Source organism: Triturus cristatus, chromosome 12, assembly GCF_964204655.1.
Source record: "Triturus cristatus chromosome 12, aTriCri1.1, whole genome shotgun sequence".
NCBI lineage: Eukaryota > Metazoa > Chordata > Amphibia > Caudata > Salamandridae > Triturus > Triturus cristatus.
This window is the reverse complement of record NC_140595.1, coordinates 637,515,358-637,529,633: the sequence shown is the minus strand read 5'-3', so window position 1 is coordinate 637,529,633 and position 14,276 is coordinate 637,515,358. Positions and strand designations below refer to the sequence as shown.

General features: G+C 43.9%; 1 protein-coding gene across 2 annotated transcripts in view; it reads right to left on the bottom strand.

Moving 5' to 3' along the window:
• Positions 1-14,276, bottom strand: part of FBXO31 (F-box protein 31) — a 292,218-nt gene that overhangs the window by 85,186 nt on the left and 192,756 nt on the right. For both annotated transcript variants that reach the window (XM_085637496.1, XM_085637497.1), the window contains 2 exons: positions 11,742-11,909; positions 10,891-10,965 (listed from right to left, as the gene is read on the bottom strand). In XM_085637496.1, the coding sequence (XP_085493622.1) occupies positions 10,891-10,965; positions 11,742-11,909 (243 nt within the window). The remainder of the gene's footprint in view (positions 1-10,890; positions 10,966-11,741; positions 11,910-14,276) is intronic.

Here is a 14,276-nt window from a genome sequence, read left to right as displayed (position 1 = left end):
ATCAGAGCATAGATGAGAGAGGAAGCTGCTGAGTCAAGTTTGCTTATGAGGCTGTCGACAGCCATGTCGTCGAATGACTCAAGACTAGTGAATCTCAGATTTTTCACAATAATAGCTGCCACACCTCCGCGTGTTTTACCCGCTGGTCTTTTAGCCTGGAGTATTAGTTTTCTGGAAGAGCAGCTAGTAAATTGGGAAAGGATTCATTTGTTAGCCAGGTTTCTAATAGTAGTAATATATTAGACTTATCAGAGTCCAATAGATTATATATTTCTAGTTGGTGTTTTACCATGGATCTAGTGTTTTAATTGATTCAATGATGAGCCATTCTTGTTAAGCAGCCCTAGGCTGGATAGGTTAAGTGCAATGGAGGGGGTGAGTTGGGATTTTACCGAATTAAGGTCTCTAAGTTCATTAGGTGTACAGGTGATTTTTTTGAGCATATTAACTGGCCCTGGCTGGACGGGATTACCTTTGGCATGCCGACGGGGTGCCCATGCTGCTGCTGACATTTCAGGGCTGAGAGCTCTTAGACTTCACCCACCTTCCCACTGATTGGTTCACTCCCAGCTATTCAGCAAGCGCCCTTGAGCGTTTGCCATGGCTAACAATGGCGAAGGTATGTGCAATAGCAGGGTTTAAAGTGCAAGGTTAAAGCAAAGTTAAGTCAAAAAGCAAACCACTTGATTGAGAAGCATTAAAAACACAATGTGGTGTGAGGCAGTAAGCGCAACTGCGCTGCTGCTGACATTTCATGGTTGCAAGCTCTTACAGGCTCCGCCCACCTTCCCACTGCCAATCAGGGAGCGCCCTCGAGCCCCTGCCATGGTTAATAGCAGTAAATGTATGTGCAAATAGCAGGGTTTAAAGTGCAAGGTCAAAGTTAAGTCAATCAATCTATAAAATCTTTATTCGATCTCTTTAGGAGCAGATCATAAAAGCACAATTTCATCAAGCGACCCTTAAAGTAGGCAGTACAAGCAATAATTTAAGAACATATAAAATCTGTTAAAATCTTAATAAGCTTTAGGTGTCTCTTAAACCAGGGTCAATTAGTGTATATACACATTAAATTAATGGTTATGATAATTAAATCATCAAGCAGCCCGCACCTTTCTCTTTCTCATACAAGCCCACAGAAAGGTGGCAAGTGAAAAACAAACAAAGGAGTCGGAAAGTGCCTTTAAAAAAATACAGTGCCAGCCTGTATTGGTTAAAGTGCCTTAAAATTGGGAGGATAAAGGCTCCTCTTTCAGCTTGCTAAAGCTTGCAAAACAGTAGTAGATGTAGGTCCGATTGGGGCGAGTGGTTATTGCAGGGGCATAGAGTCAGATCCGAGTGTTTAAACTTCTTCTCTGGGAACCCTAATATCAGAGGAATGAGGTTCAGGCAAAAAACGCAATAGAACGTATCTGTGCTGCGCTATTGAGGTGCAGGCTAGGTACGAGTATCTTCCCTCTAATCTAGGGGGGATAAGATCGTGGGCAAGGGATGCTTTCTGTCGATTATTATTTTCCCTGCGGACAAAGTTAACCCTCTGCATATATGCCTCAATTAGTTCCTGTTTAGAGATCCTCCTACAGGCTGAATAATCCTGAAATAATTCTCCAAGACCATTTGCACTTAGTTCTGCCTCTACATACCTAAGCCATCCTATCTTGTTGTAATGTTCTAGCTTCAGACAGTCACCAATTCTAGACTGTGATAGATTGACTGGGGCCCTACGCCATATGGAGAGCCATAACAGAATTGGCGCCAATCGAATAGAGTCTACCATATAAGGTAGCCCTGATTCAAGATATAGAATATAATTGGAGAATGATTGAGGTAACGACACCTGAGATTTGAAAAAGCTGTATTCCAATATCTGGAGTTGGTCAATGTGGGCCATCCCCCAGACTCCCGCCCGTAGGTTACCGCTGCCTTTGTCTTTGCGTGGTAGATGTTTTTGATTGGGTTGAGGGGGCTGGCGCCTAGCTTCTTGACAAAGCCCTTAACGTCTTGGAGACTTCGTTCCATGCCTAACACTCTTGCCGTCACCAAGTTTGCTCATGAGTGGTGTTTGTCAAATAGGACTCCCAGATACGAAAAGGACTCTACCACTTCAATTTTCTTTGAGTCCAAATGGAAGTAAGGGGATTTTGCACCTTTACCAGCTCCTGCTATAATAATGAAAGATTTTGTTTCATTCACTTTGAGATCTTTAATGAGGCAATGAATGAAGCATATGATGTTATAAGGTTGTGTAGAACTACCCCCGTCCTAGCAATTAGGACTGCATCGTCAGCATACGCCAATATTGGAAGGGGGGTGTTATCAAACATGGGCACGTCCAGAGGTGAGCAAGTCAGGCCTGTCTCAACCCTGTTTGTGTAGATGGAGAAGAGAAACGGGGAGAAGATGCATCCCTGGCTGACTCCTCTCTCGAGCTTAAATGAACATGTGCATTCCCCATTTATGCCATACCGAACACAAGCAGTGGCATTAGCATATAGCTGACAAATAAAGCCGATTATAGGGGGGGGGGTCAAACCCCATCCCAATCCATCATGGGCCACAGCTTCTGATGGGAAACACAATCGAAAGACGCTGTCAGGTCCATAAAGGCCATATAGATCTTCCTGCCTTTTGCTTTAGTGTATTTGTATATACAGAGTGAGAGATTAAGGCATTGATCAACTGTACCCTTCTCCCTCTGGAAACCATATTGTGCCTGCATCAGAATGTTATGATCTTGGGCCGATTCCTCCAGCCTAGATAGTAACAGTTGACCCATGAGCTTGGCCGTGGTGTTCAGTAGGGAGATCGGACTATAGTTCTTTGGGCTGCCCCAGTCTCCTTTCTTGTAAATTGGGACTATTACACTATGCTTCCAGGATGGTGGAGACCCCTCTACCGCTATGCTGTTAAAGATGTTAGTTAGTAGGGGGGCCCACAAAGTTAAGTCAAATCAAAAAAGTTTGGTTAATTGTTCTAACCAAACAAAGACGGGCAACATGGCATAGGATTATTACACAATGTATCCCAAAATGGTTAGAAACTGACTGACAAATGTGAGGGGTTAAAAGTTGTAAGAAGAAAATAGATTCAATCTAGAGGAATATGTGACCTTTGTTTAGCTGTATATTATCACATTAAAGGTATTTTGATTGCAAGAACTAGAAGGGAAATGAAATGGGAGTTAGCATCATAGTTCTTCCAGTCATTCATCTATAATGTGAGCACAGCCAACATTAAGGTCTTTGCCCATGTGCCTCATCCTTAGTGCCCCTAGGAATGTGCCATGTGGGGTAAGCTCACCTGGTGCTCTAGGCACAGTGAGCACTAGATCTGGCCTACAGAGTCCTGGGTTACCTGTCCTCTTGCTTCCTTTTTTTTACCACCCCATGTATTGTCATTTTAACAAAATTATGAACAGGGATTTCAACAGTTGAGTATGTTTAACTCTATTTTTTCTTTTGATCAATTATAATTTTGGGATCTTACACCTGGAGTCCTGCAACAACAGTATGTATTTTCTTAGGGGATAAGCACCTGGCATAAGTGTTGTGGTGCTTATGTGTGAGATGCTTATGCGCTTGAGTGGGCTTCTTCGATGGTGTGTAACTAAGAGTTTTAATGGAGCTAAAACTTTTGCCTATGATGATCTTCACAGAGAGCACAATATGTCTTGATCAAAGTGACCTTCCTTGTTTTCGGAAGCCCTGTGGGGATACTTCATTGAGAACCAGCGTACCATTCACAACATTTCTGCTGTTTAAAGTATTGTTACTTGGATTTTGCTGCAAGTGTTACATTTATCTGCATGATTTCTTCGTTAGATTGTGGTTGCAAAAATGTGTATTCATCTACCCCAAAAGAAATTCTGATTGCAAGTGCAAAAACAAATGACGTGCGTTCCGAACCATGAAAAACATTGGTCTGAGGAATCTTGAAAACTGAGTTACTTCCCTTTGGTAATTCTCTTTCTGTTAGAGACTATGTAAATGCAGATTCCTCGCCTTCTGAATATTCCCAAGGCAGCAGACTGGAGCGGGAAACATTTCTAGCAGTACCTCTGCGCGCTGGTAGGTGGCACCATGCGGCTCCTTACAGATGCCATTCTGCTCTGGGAATGTGGTCGTAGCTTATTTAGGCGACACTCCTTCACGCTGACGGCAGTTGCTTTTGAAGACGTCAACACCCCCAGAAGCACAGCCCCAAAAATAGATTGGTTGTGACTAGTGTGCAGATTCCAAGACTCAAGATCTTATTCATGGATATTGAACAATGAACAGAACAGGAAGGTCGTGAGGAATGTATGGTTAGAAGGTTTACCAGAAAGAGCATTACCGAAGGCAAGTAACTTGTTCTCCTGATACAGACCAACTACAGGTTCATCACCAGTTAAATAGATGCCAAAGCAGTACCTGTCTGGAGGGGAGTCTGTGAATGGACTCAAACTAAAAAGTCCCCAGGAATGAGCGGGCGAAATGCCCCTCTCTGTGAACCCTGTTGTGCAGACAGTAGTCCTTCATGAAAGTATGGGGTAACATCGTAGCAGCTGCCTGGAAGATGTCCAGGACAGAACTCTGCATGCCAACGCAGTAGTAGCAGCTTTAGTTCTGGGGCAATGAGCTCAGAGGCTGCCCAGCAGATCATAATGTAGAGCACAATCCATCGGGAGATGGTCCACTTCGGTATGGCCTTTCCTTTTTTATTGCAGCGAACCCCAAAAAACAGCTAATCATCCTCCTGGTGTTGTGGGGTACGATCAATGTAAATGCGCAGTGCTCTTTTGGGGTCCAAGTGATGGAGTCTCTACTCCTCCTTTGTGGAGTTAGACAGAGCATAAAACACCAGCAGGATGATTGTTTGAAAGACGTGGAATGGCGTTTGGCAAGAAAGATGGCCACGCCCGCAGAAACAGTTTGCCTGCGAAAAAGGTGGTGTGCAGCAAGTTGACAGTGAGCTGGAATTTCACTTATGTGACTCACCAATGTTATGGCAATGAGGAACACTGTCTTGAGGGTGAGAACTGCAAGGGACAGCTGTGGAGCGGCTCCATGGAAGTACACATTAGATAGCTATGGATAAAGTTAAGGTCTCACTGTGGCATGACAAAGAGAAAGAGAGGAAACAGATGTGGCAAGCCTTCCAAAAAACACTCACAACCAGGGATTTAAACAAACAATGAAGGCTGATCCCAGAACTGTAAAAAAGCCAAAATATATCCTTTAACTGTACCCAGAGCAAAACCTTCCAGGGAGAGGGACAAAACATAACAAACAGATAACTGTGCCTAAAGAAGGTCTATCTAATGAGTGCTGCACTAAGTCACAAATCCGTCCTAACAGTCATATACAGTTTTTGTCCAGGGACACATGGCTGCCAAGAGAACCACCCCAGAAGAAGGTTGAAGGTGTTCAGCTTTCACTGCTCAATCTCCATAAATGGAGGCGAAGTTTGTGAAAGGCCAGTTGTAGAAACTGGTCCATTTGCTGCGTAACCTGGTCCTCATGGAGGGGCAGCCTAATCAAAGGCCCGATGTTGAGTCCCAGGCGCTCTGGATATCATACTCTCCTAGCCCAATTCAGGGCCACTGGGATGACTTGGGCCTGGTCTATCTTGGTGATCTTTAGAACTCAGGCCAGAGGAGGTTATCAGCAGAAAGCCATACACCCTAGGCTGAACGTGTCTCCTAGATAGAGATGCCATTGAATTTCAAATGTGCAGATCTGCTGACATTGCACATTCTCGGCAGTGAACAGATTGAGCCAAGGTTCTCCCCATTTGCTGAAATGACCTTGCACCACCTATTGGTGCAACTGCCATTCATGATCGGCTGGTCGTCTACAGCAGAGTTTGTCCACAATGGCATTCAAGGAGCCTGCCATATGACTCGCCACTACAAAAATGCCAAGATGGTCCTGCCATTTCCAGAGGCACAGAGTCTCCTGGCACAGAGACTGTGACCCCATCTCACTCTTTTGATGAAATGCCACATTGCGAAGGTGTCGTCCATAAGCATCTATACCAGCCTCTCCTTGACGGATGGAAGGAAGGCTTTCAATGTCAAGCAGATGACAACTCCCGAAGGCTGATGTAGTGCCAGGACTCCCCCGGAGACCAGGGACTCAGAGCTCCACCTTTCCTAGGTGGCTGCCACAACCCAGGATTGACGCATTGGTCACCGCTTTCAGCTCTGGGTGAAGTACGGGGAGGGGTCTATTGTGGGCCCAACTAAGGCCTAGTACCACAAACTGCAGTTCTTTTGCAGTCTCTTCCAAAATCTGGACATGGTCTGAGAAGTTCCCTGGACGTTCCCTTGATGTTGGGGCCACTGAGACTTCAAATCCCACTGCAGAGCCTGCATATGTCAGCTGGTGTGCTTGACCAGCAGCCACGAGTCTCTCACTGAAATTCCGGACCAAGGCTAAAAGACAGAGATAATAGCCTGAATATCCTGAACTCTCCTTTCTTGGAAAACACACAAAACCCAATCGTGTCCTGATTGGCTCAGATGAAAGAGTGCATCTGTGAAGGAGCCAGATGTGACTTGTTACATTGACAGTGAACCCCAGGAGGTTCTCTACAGTCTGAAGGTGGTTGACTACTGCCTGGGTCGAGCCTGCCTTCAACAGCCAGTCATCGAGGTAGGGGAAGACTGGAACCTCTGACCTCCGAAGGTTTGCTGCACCACTGCTATCACTTTTGTGAACATCAGAGGGGCATAGTTTAGACCAAAGAGGAGCACCGCAAACTGAAAATGCTCCTGTCCCACCATGAACTTCAGGTAGTGTCAATGGGCCTGCAGGACGGGAATATGGACATAGGCGTCCTGTACATCAAAGGCCACCATCGAGTTTTCAGGGACCTGGGCAAACAGGACCTGGGCCATGGTGAGCATTCTGTATCTATTCTGACAGAGGAAGGCGTTGAAAGGGTGCAAGTCAAAAATAGGATGAATATATTCGTCCTCCTTTGGCACCGGAAAGTAGCTGGAATAATAGCCATTCCCCACTTCTGGAGCAAGCACCATCTCAATAGCCCTTTTGGCTAAAAGGACATGCACTTTCGGTCGCAAGACAGACAAATGGTCCTCAGTCAATCTGGCGAGGGAAGATGTAGGGGAGTGGTTATGAAGGGCAGGGAGTATACCTGCTCCACAAGTTACAGCAGTCACCTGTCCGATGTTATGACTTGCCAACCAGGCAAGAATGGTTAGATCCTGCCTCCAACCAGGGGGCTGTGCTTCATTAAGGGCATGCTAAAAGGGTTTGGCAGGCAGGGTGTTGGAGGATGGCAGAAGGCGGACTAGCTTGTTGATCTTGAGAATCGGTGGGTGTCACGATCTCGGCCACGAAATGGCCAAGCACCTTGCTGAGATTGAAGTGGATGGAGTACTGGGTGCCTCTGAGCCAAAAGGAATGGTAGGGATGATGCGGCTGGTGAGACAAGACAGATAAACCCAGGGAGCATGCTACGGCACTGCTCTCTTTGAACTGCCCCAGTATGGAAGCAGCCTTGTCTACAAAAACGACCAGTCAAAGCACATGTTCATGAGGCGGACTACACATCGCCTAAAGAAACATCTGAACGCGGCAGAGTGACGAAGAATGGTGACACTGCTGCAAATGGCACACTCTTAGAAACTGGTGGTGTCTAGGCCACAACAAATTTTGAGTTTGGCCAAGTCACGACCGTCCTGTATGGATTCCATCTATCAGAACAGGTCAAAGGTCTTTCACGATACTGGGGAGGACTTGAGCCCCCAAACAGGGTGGGAATATTGGCCAATCCGGTACTGGCATTGACGGGCTAGAGGGCCAAACTGGTGAAATTAAACACTCTCCCTAAAGGTCTTACACTTCGGGACTACCTACCAGGGGAGACATCGGAAAAGTATTCAGATTTGTCCAACTAGTAGATGCCTACATCAATAAGCTCTCAGGAGAGGGGTACTGAGACAAAAATTCAGGGTCAGCAGAGGCAGGTCAGTGGTGTGCTGCAATATAGCGATTTACTGGGGGCCAGAGCAAGGCCTCGCACAAGCCCCTAGAGGGAACCAGTTAGTGCCTCGATAAAAGGTAGGAGGGGCTCAATAATAGTTTGCCTCAGCTGGAAAACGTCAGTCAAAACATTGTTTTTGGCCTCTAAGGAGGAAAGATGGAGGTCTAGAACTTGGACAGCCCTCCACATGATCACGACAAAGAAAGCACTTTTTAGTGACAAGAATATGGGGGGTGAAAAGGCCAGAAACAGAAGAGGTGTCAAGGTCACTGGCCTCTTGAGGGTCATCATATCAATTCTCTTCATGGTAGGGTTGGCCAATTTCATCACCTGCATCATAATCTCCGTCAGAATCTGTGCCAAACAACGAATGCAATGTGTGGGATCATTCTTGTGGAGGTGGGATGCAAAGATCAGACTGCGGTTTGCCGGAAATCGTGTGCAGCCCCAGCCGAGGTCATAGCAGCACTGTCTCAGAGTTGGAGCACAATGGGACCTCATCCTCCAGCATCTGCAGCAATGCCCCAGGAACCGGCATGGAGCTGGAGTCTGTCACAAAGCAGGGAAAGGCCCACTGAGAGCAAACCTGTTGAGGCCCACGGGAGCACCAGTGGAAGTTGGAAGTGATTCGAAGAGTCAGAGCAAGGCCTTGTGGAACTCTTAAGTTTGCCTCAGTGTCTCAGATGGCCCCAGAAACTTGGATTGTGCCGGGACATGTTGTGGGATAGGTTCCAAAGTCGACTGGCTTTAGGAGCAAGATTATGAAGAACAGGGACGCACTTGCACCTTCTCAGGAGTACAAAAGTGGGGGGTAGAGACCAAGGCACGCTTGAGGTTTTTATGTTTTTTCTTTGACTTGCCCAAAGATTTGGAAAGCAATGATAAAAGACCTCCGGATCGACTTCTGTGACTTCTGGACCCAGAACTAGACCAATCCCGACCTTTGGACTTGGACCCATCTTGACCAGAAGTCTTCCAGAACTTTGTGATGTAGAGTTTGCCTTGCGGTGCTTATATCCTTCAGGTTCATGGACGTGCAGCCACTGCAGGCCTTAATCATGACTCGACCACAGGCAGCACAGGCAATCCTTACAGGGTTTAAAACAGGTAATCTTGGGAGGTGACATTTTCCTTGCACACGGTTAAAACATTTTTGGAAAAGAGATCTCGAAGAGACAAGAGGAAGCTCTGGATCCGTGAAAGGAACGGAGGTCAGTGTGCAGCACTGGCGACTATATAGGCTATGAAAGTTATTTCCCAAGTGTAACTGCATCAGTGTGGAGGTACACGCCGTCACCTACCGGAGAATAGATATACTGTTGGAAAAGTGTCCAGAGACAGCCCAATGCACGAGGAATATTCAAAAGTGATTAGTCTGTGGTTCGACTTCGCTATCAGAAAATAGTATTCATTCTCAGATATCCTTGCTCAACAAATGTCCAACAAATCAAAAGCATTATTGCCCATTGGATTTATAAGTTGAACCGATGCTACAATTTTAGTTTCTTTTCTGTTCTTTATTTAGTTTCCTTATAAGTCGATTCCGCTTAAAGCAGTTCCAAATGAACAAGGAGGCAGAAAAATGAATCTGAAGATGGTGCAGAAGCAAGATAGAGCTGCAACTCATCAGAAAGAAGTTATATTACATACATTCTCTCGTTGAAACCCAACTTTACCACCAAATGTTTTTCTTTAGAAAAGCACTGTAAAAGTTTAGATGCAACCAGAAGACAACAGCAACATGCACAGCATGTAAACCTATCCCAGAATTATGCTGCAAAAAGTCTACTTTGACAGCATGGACTCAAACCTTAAATGGTTTCTGAAATTCAAGACAAAAAAAGTATCACTCTTTCAACATGTTTAAAATATATTTAGTATTGCAGGGTTTTTGTTTCCTGGTTGTTTAACAAACAAGAAAAGTACTTTCCCACTCCATGAACAGCAAGAGATAATACAGGGCTCGACAAATCCACTCGACCACTCGCATTTGCGAGGTATATTTTATGAGGTCGAGCTATTTTTAGGTCCTACTCACCCTTTCTGGCGAGTAGGAAAACATACTAACTTTTGTCCTCCGTCTTTGAAAACGGAGCAAATGTGACAAGATAACAAGATTTAAAGGCCTTTTTATTGCTCACAAAGCAAATGTTCATTCACGTAGTTCACGTAGAAATATCAACACTATCTGAAAGAGACCTTACTTAAATATTGCCAGAACCGAGAAATTTGACAGCAGGCAAGTTTCTTATGTGATGTTCTTAGTGTATTTGTAGTGAGTCTGAGCTAGTGAATAGTTTTAGCCAACTATGCAGATTATCCAGCTGGTGGATCTTTTATTAAATAAATTATTATTTTTGTTAGTTTTACAGTGAACCACACAATTACATACCCCTGTGTGCTACAGGAGTATTACCACAAAAGTAAAAGTTTAAAGAGGACTTACTTGTCAAATTGGCAACAATCTCACCACTCAGTAGAACTTGCTACATACTAGAACATACCATTGCACCCCTGAAGATGCAGAGCTGATCGCTTCCATTTCTACCTCACACCAACATGAGATGGCCAAATGGGATGAAATGCCAGAATAAATTTAAAATCATCACACAAGCTATAAAACGAAGAGGACTGTGTCCTCATGATGTAACAAACAAATAGATTACGGTGTTGAGGGGGAAAAGGAGTTCAAAGACAAAGTGAGTTCTTCACTAATGTGTATTGATAAGATGCTGGAAGTAAGGTGGCCACATTCAACTGATGCACTCATTCTGGGCAATTTATCAACTCTTAAAGCTTAGGCATCAACGAGCCTTTCAAATAAGTTTTCCATACATAAAATATTTGTACATGTAAACAGAAGAATTACCAATCCTGCCATAAAATTATTCTACTTACCTCTTGCCTTCCACCAGACATGCGATGATAATCTGTCTGGTTGCATTTCGTGGAGAACTCATCTTTCTTGACAATCTACCAATAAATCACAAAAGTAAGATGTGAATGATTGGGCACACTGATTGGGTACTGCGATTATGTATTACCTATAATAGACTACATGGGTTCTGGCATGCCATATGCAGTGCAGATCCTATGTGTAAAACGAGTTTAGCTTAGCACAGTTCACTTAAGGGGGAAATCTCAGTGTTCTGGAGTACACCAACATAAAGCTGCCATACTAATCTTAAAGGTGTGGCTTACAGGAGATTTCAAGCAATATTTCACTTTTTTTGTGAAAATAAGTTATTATTGTATACATATCAACTTCATTTTGGTTCTATTTTAGAAATATTGTCCAAATGTCCTGAGTAGAGTACAGTCCTATTATATGCACTGACCTGTCATACTACAGGGAGTGTGCAAACTGGCAGTCTAAAAGCACATAGGAACAGTTACCAGCATCTCAAACGTTTCTTTATTTGTGAAAATGTGCTGGTAAGTTACAGTGCTCCAGCAAAAATGTATTATATTCCTGTAAAAGTTGCAAAATTGTACACACTGACATACAAGAAGCCTTTTGGCGTTTTACATAGCTGAAATATTGCAGCTTGCACACACTATATTACATGGCTAAATTACACTGTTGTCTTCGTGCAAATACCATAACTCTCAAATGTAATCCAGGAAGTGCATGGCACAGAACCACATACCATCAAAAGGAAAGGAAATTCAAGGTTATTTTTGAGAACTAGTTTTCATATCCTAAGACTTGATAGACTGCAAACAATGTCCCAATCTGGAAGTCATACCTGGATGTGCCCATTGTGTGGACCCTTATGGCCGTACATGCACTCAACAGTTGCAGATTTTCTCTCCATTAAGTGCACCCTGAAGAGAGGTATCAGCCTCATTGCGTTGTCAACATGAGGGTCATGAGGTGGCAAGTACATCCAGCCAATAATGTACAAGCCATCCACCTGCAGAACAGGAAAGATGGACACATTACAAAGCATACGGAGCTAAACAAGCAAATAGTGCCATTAACAGCATGTCTACTTAGGTACGTCCCGGCACAGTTTCACGTACAAACCTAAGTAATACATGTACATGTCGCATCCTGGTTCATTTCCCTCTCCAATGAGTTAAATGAAGTCGAAAACACACAGATATGATAGGCAAAAATTAAAATGACTTACTGAATGTATCATATCACTTTCCAATAGGAGCAGAATAAACCATCACAAAATAAAGGAAATCATATGTTCTCCTGAATTTCATCTTGATGAAACAAAAATGCGAAAGATTCTACTAACTTGAATAATATTCACAAGAATAAAATAATCTTATAATGCATACATCCAGTAAAGTTAAATCAGATAAGCAGTAATAAAAAGCAACAAAGTAAAAGAAAACACAACTCATGAAAGTAATAGGTACAAATGATGAGATATTTTGTATAAAACGGAGAAGACAGTGTGCAATATATCCTGATGTAGTCTGCGTTATATACAATATTGGAATAAAGTTATTTGCTAAGGCAAGAAGAGAATGAATGAATATCTCATTTCTACATTAATTAAAATAATTTCAAAACCAGGTAGAACAATCATACAAGTGCTAAAGACACAGCATGGGGTCATACAACAGCCAATAATCTGTATTGCGTTAACAATTAAATGGAAATCCTCAGTAGTACATTCTACTAGTTTTTCTCCCTTTCAAATATATCTTGTTAAGGAGAAATTGAAAGCTGCCATGATCAGATGTTCAATAAAATGATTCTGTACCAACTGTTGATGGATTATTAAAAATCGTGCAATAAAGTGCTGCAGTATAAACTACTTAAAGTGCTCTTCAAAGACAATAAAGTGCAGGTGAGCAAAGTTACTAACAGCAATATTCAGTAAAAACATTACAAAAGGTGCACCAGTTAACGCGGAGTAGTCGCTGCATGACGTCACAGATACTAATTTGACCGGACTGTATTTCGCGTGGCATGCCCGTATGTCCACTTTTATCTGCAACATCAAAAGGTGCATGTGTGCAAAGTGGCATGGGACATTGTCCATTCAAAGTATTACTAAAGTGCATATTGTGAGAAGTTGGCCTGGCATATGCTGTCCGCTAGTTATGGTGGGCACCTTGCACCAGTCCAAACAACCTTTATTGATGATAGGTTTAAAGACAACCTTTATTGAAAGCTATCCTAGTGGTCGCTATGGAGAGCAGCCTTCAGGCTATGTCTTGAAGGAGTGTAAAGCAGCTTGGTTTACCAGATTATAACCTCCTGAATCACTAAATGAAAGGAGAACCACACAAGATATATATATATATATATATATATATATATATATATATATATATATATATATATATATATATATATATATATATATATATAAAATGTATGTATTTCTAAACACTCTACTAATCCCTTTATGAGATTAGAGAGCCAGGCACAGAATAATACAGTTCTAAAACGATAGTAAATAGCACAATAAATAATGGGCCCTATGGGCGGACCAAACCATATATTAAGAAAGTGGTACAAGAACCACGACTTGACTAGACACAGTGCCTAGGGCACGTAGAATCGCTGGGACCCAAAGGAACCACCCAAGGTAGGGACACAGGAGACCCACGGGGAACGTGTGCAGTGTGAGAACTATGAGAAAGTCGCGGTTGGAATTTTAGAAGTTAAGGACACTTAGGAGAGGACTTTGAGCAAACCCCTTTAGACTTAGGGGGGTTCTAGGGCCAGCACCCACGGGAGCAAAGCAGTACTCGAGTTACCTAACCCAGGGAAGCCGGGTGCATAGGTGTCAAATCATGTCAGGAATCGCCGTTTATTTCAATGGCGATCTGCTGTAAAGTGCCGCTGCCGGGAAGGAGAGAAGTGTCCGGTGTGATCCAAGCCTGGATCGAAGTTCAGAAGAACCTGTAAGCAGAGGGGACAGAGTCTGGGTCACTTGCCAGTGACCAGGGGCACGATAGACGAATGTCCACCGATGTCGGGTGTTTCAGGTGCGAAGAGGTGAAGAATGACTCTGCAGCCACGAGGGCCAGGAGGCGTCGACGACGACCAGGAGCTGGATTCGAGCTGTCCCATGAAGGATGTCGAGTGCTGCGGTGTCGGTGCCCGGATTGGACCCAACAGCCTTGGCAACAGCAACCCACGCAGGAAGAGAAAAGATGCTTCGGTGCGGACCACCAAGGTCCTGGAGACTACCCAAGCGATGGAGAGTCAGGGCACGTCTGGAGCAACCAGGTAAGCCCAATTAGCAGTAAAGTTGCCTTCACAGGGACCCACCAGTCGATGGACTAGGGATCGTGAAGCAACCTCG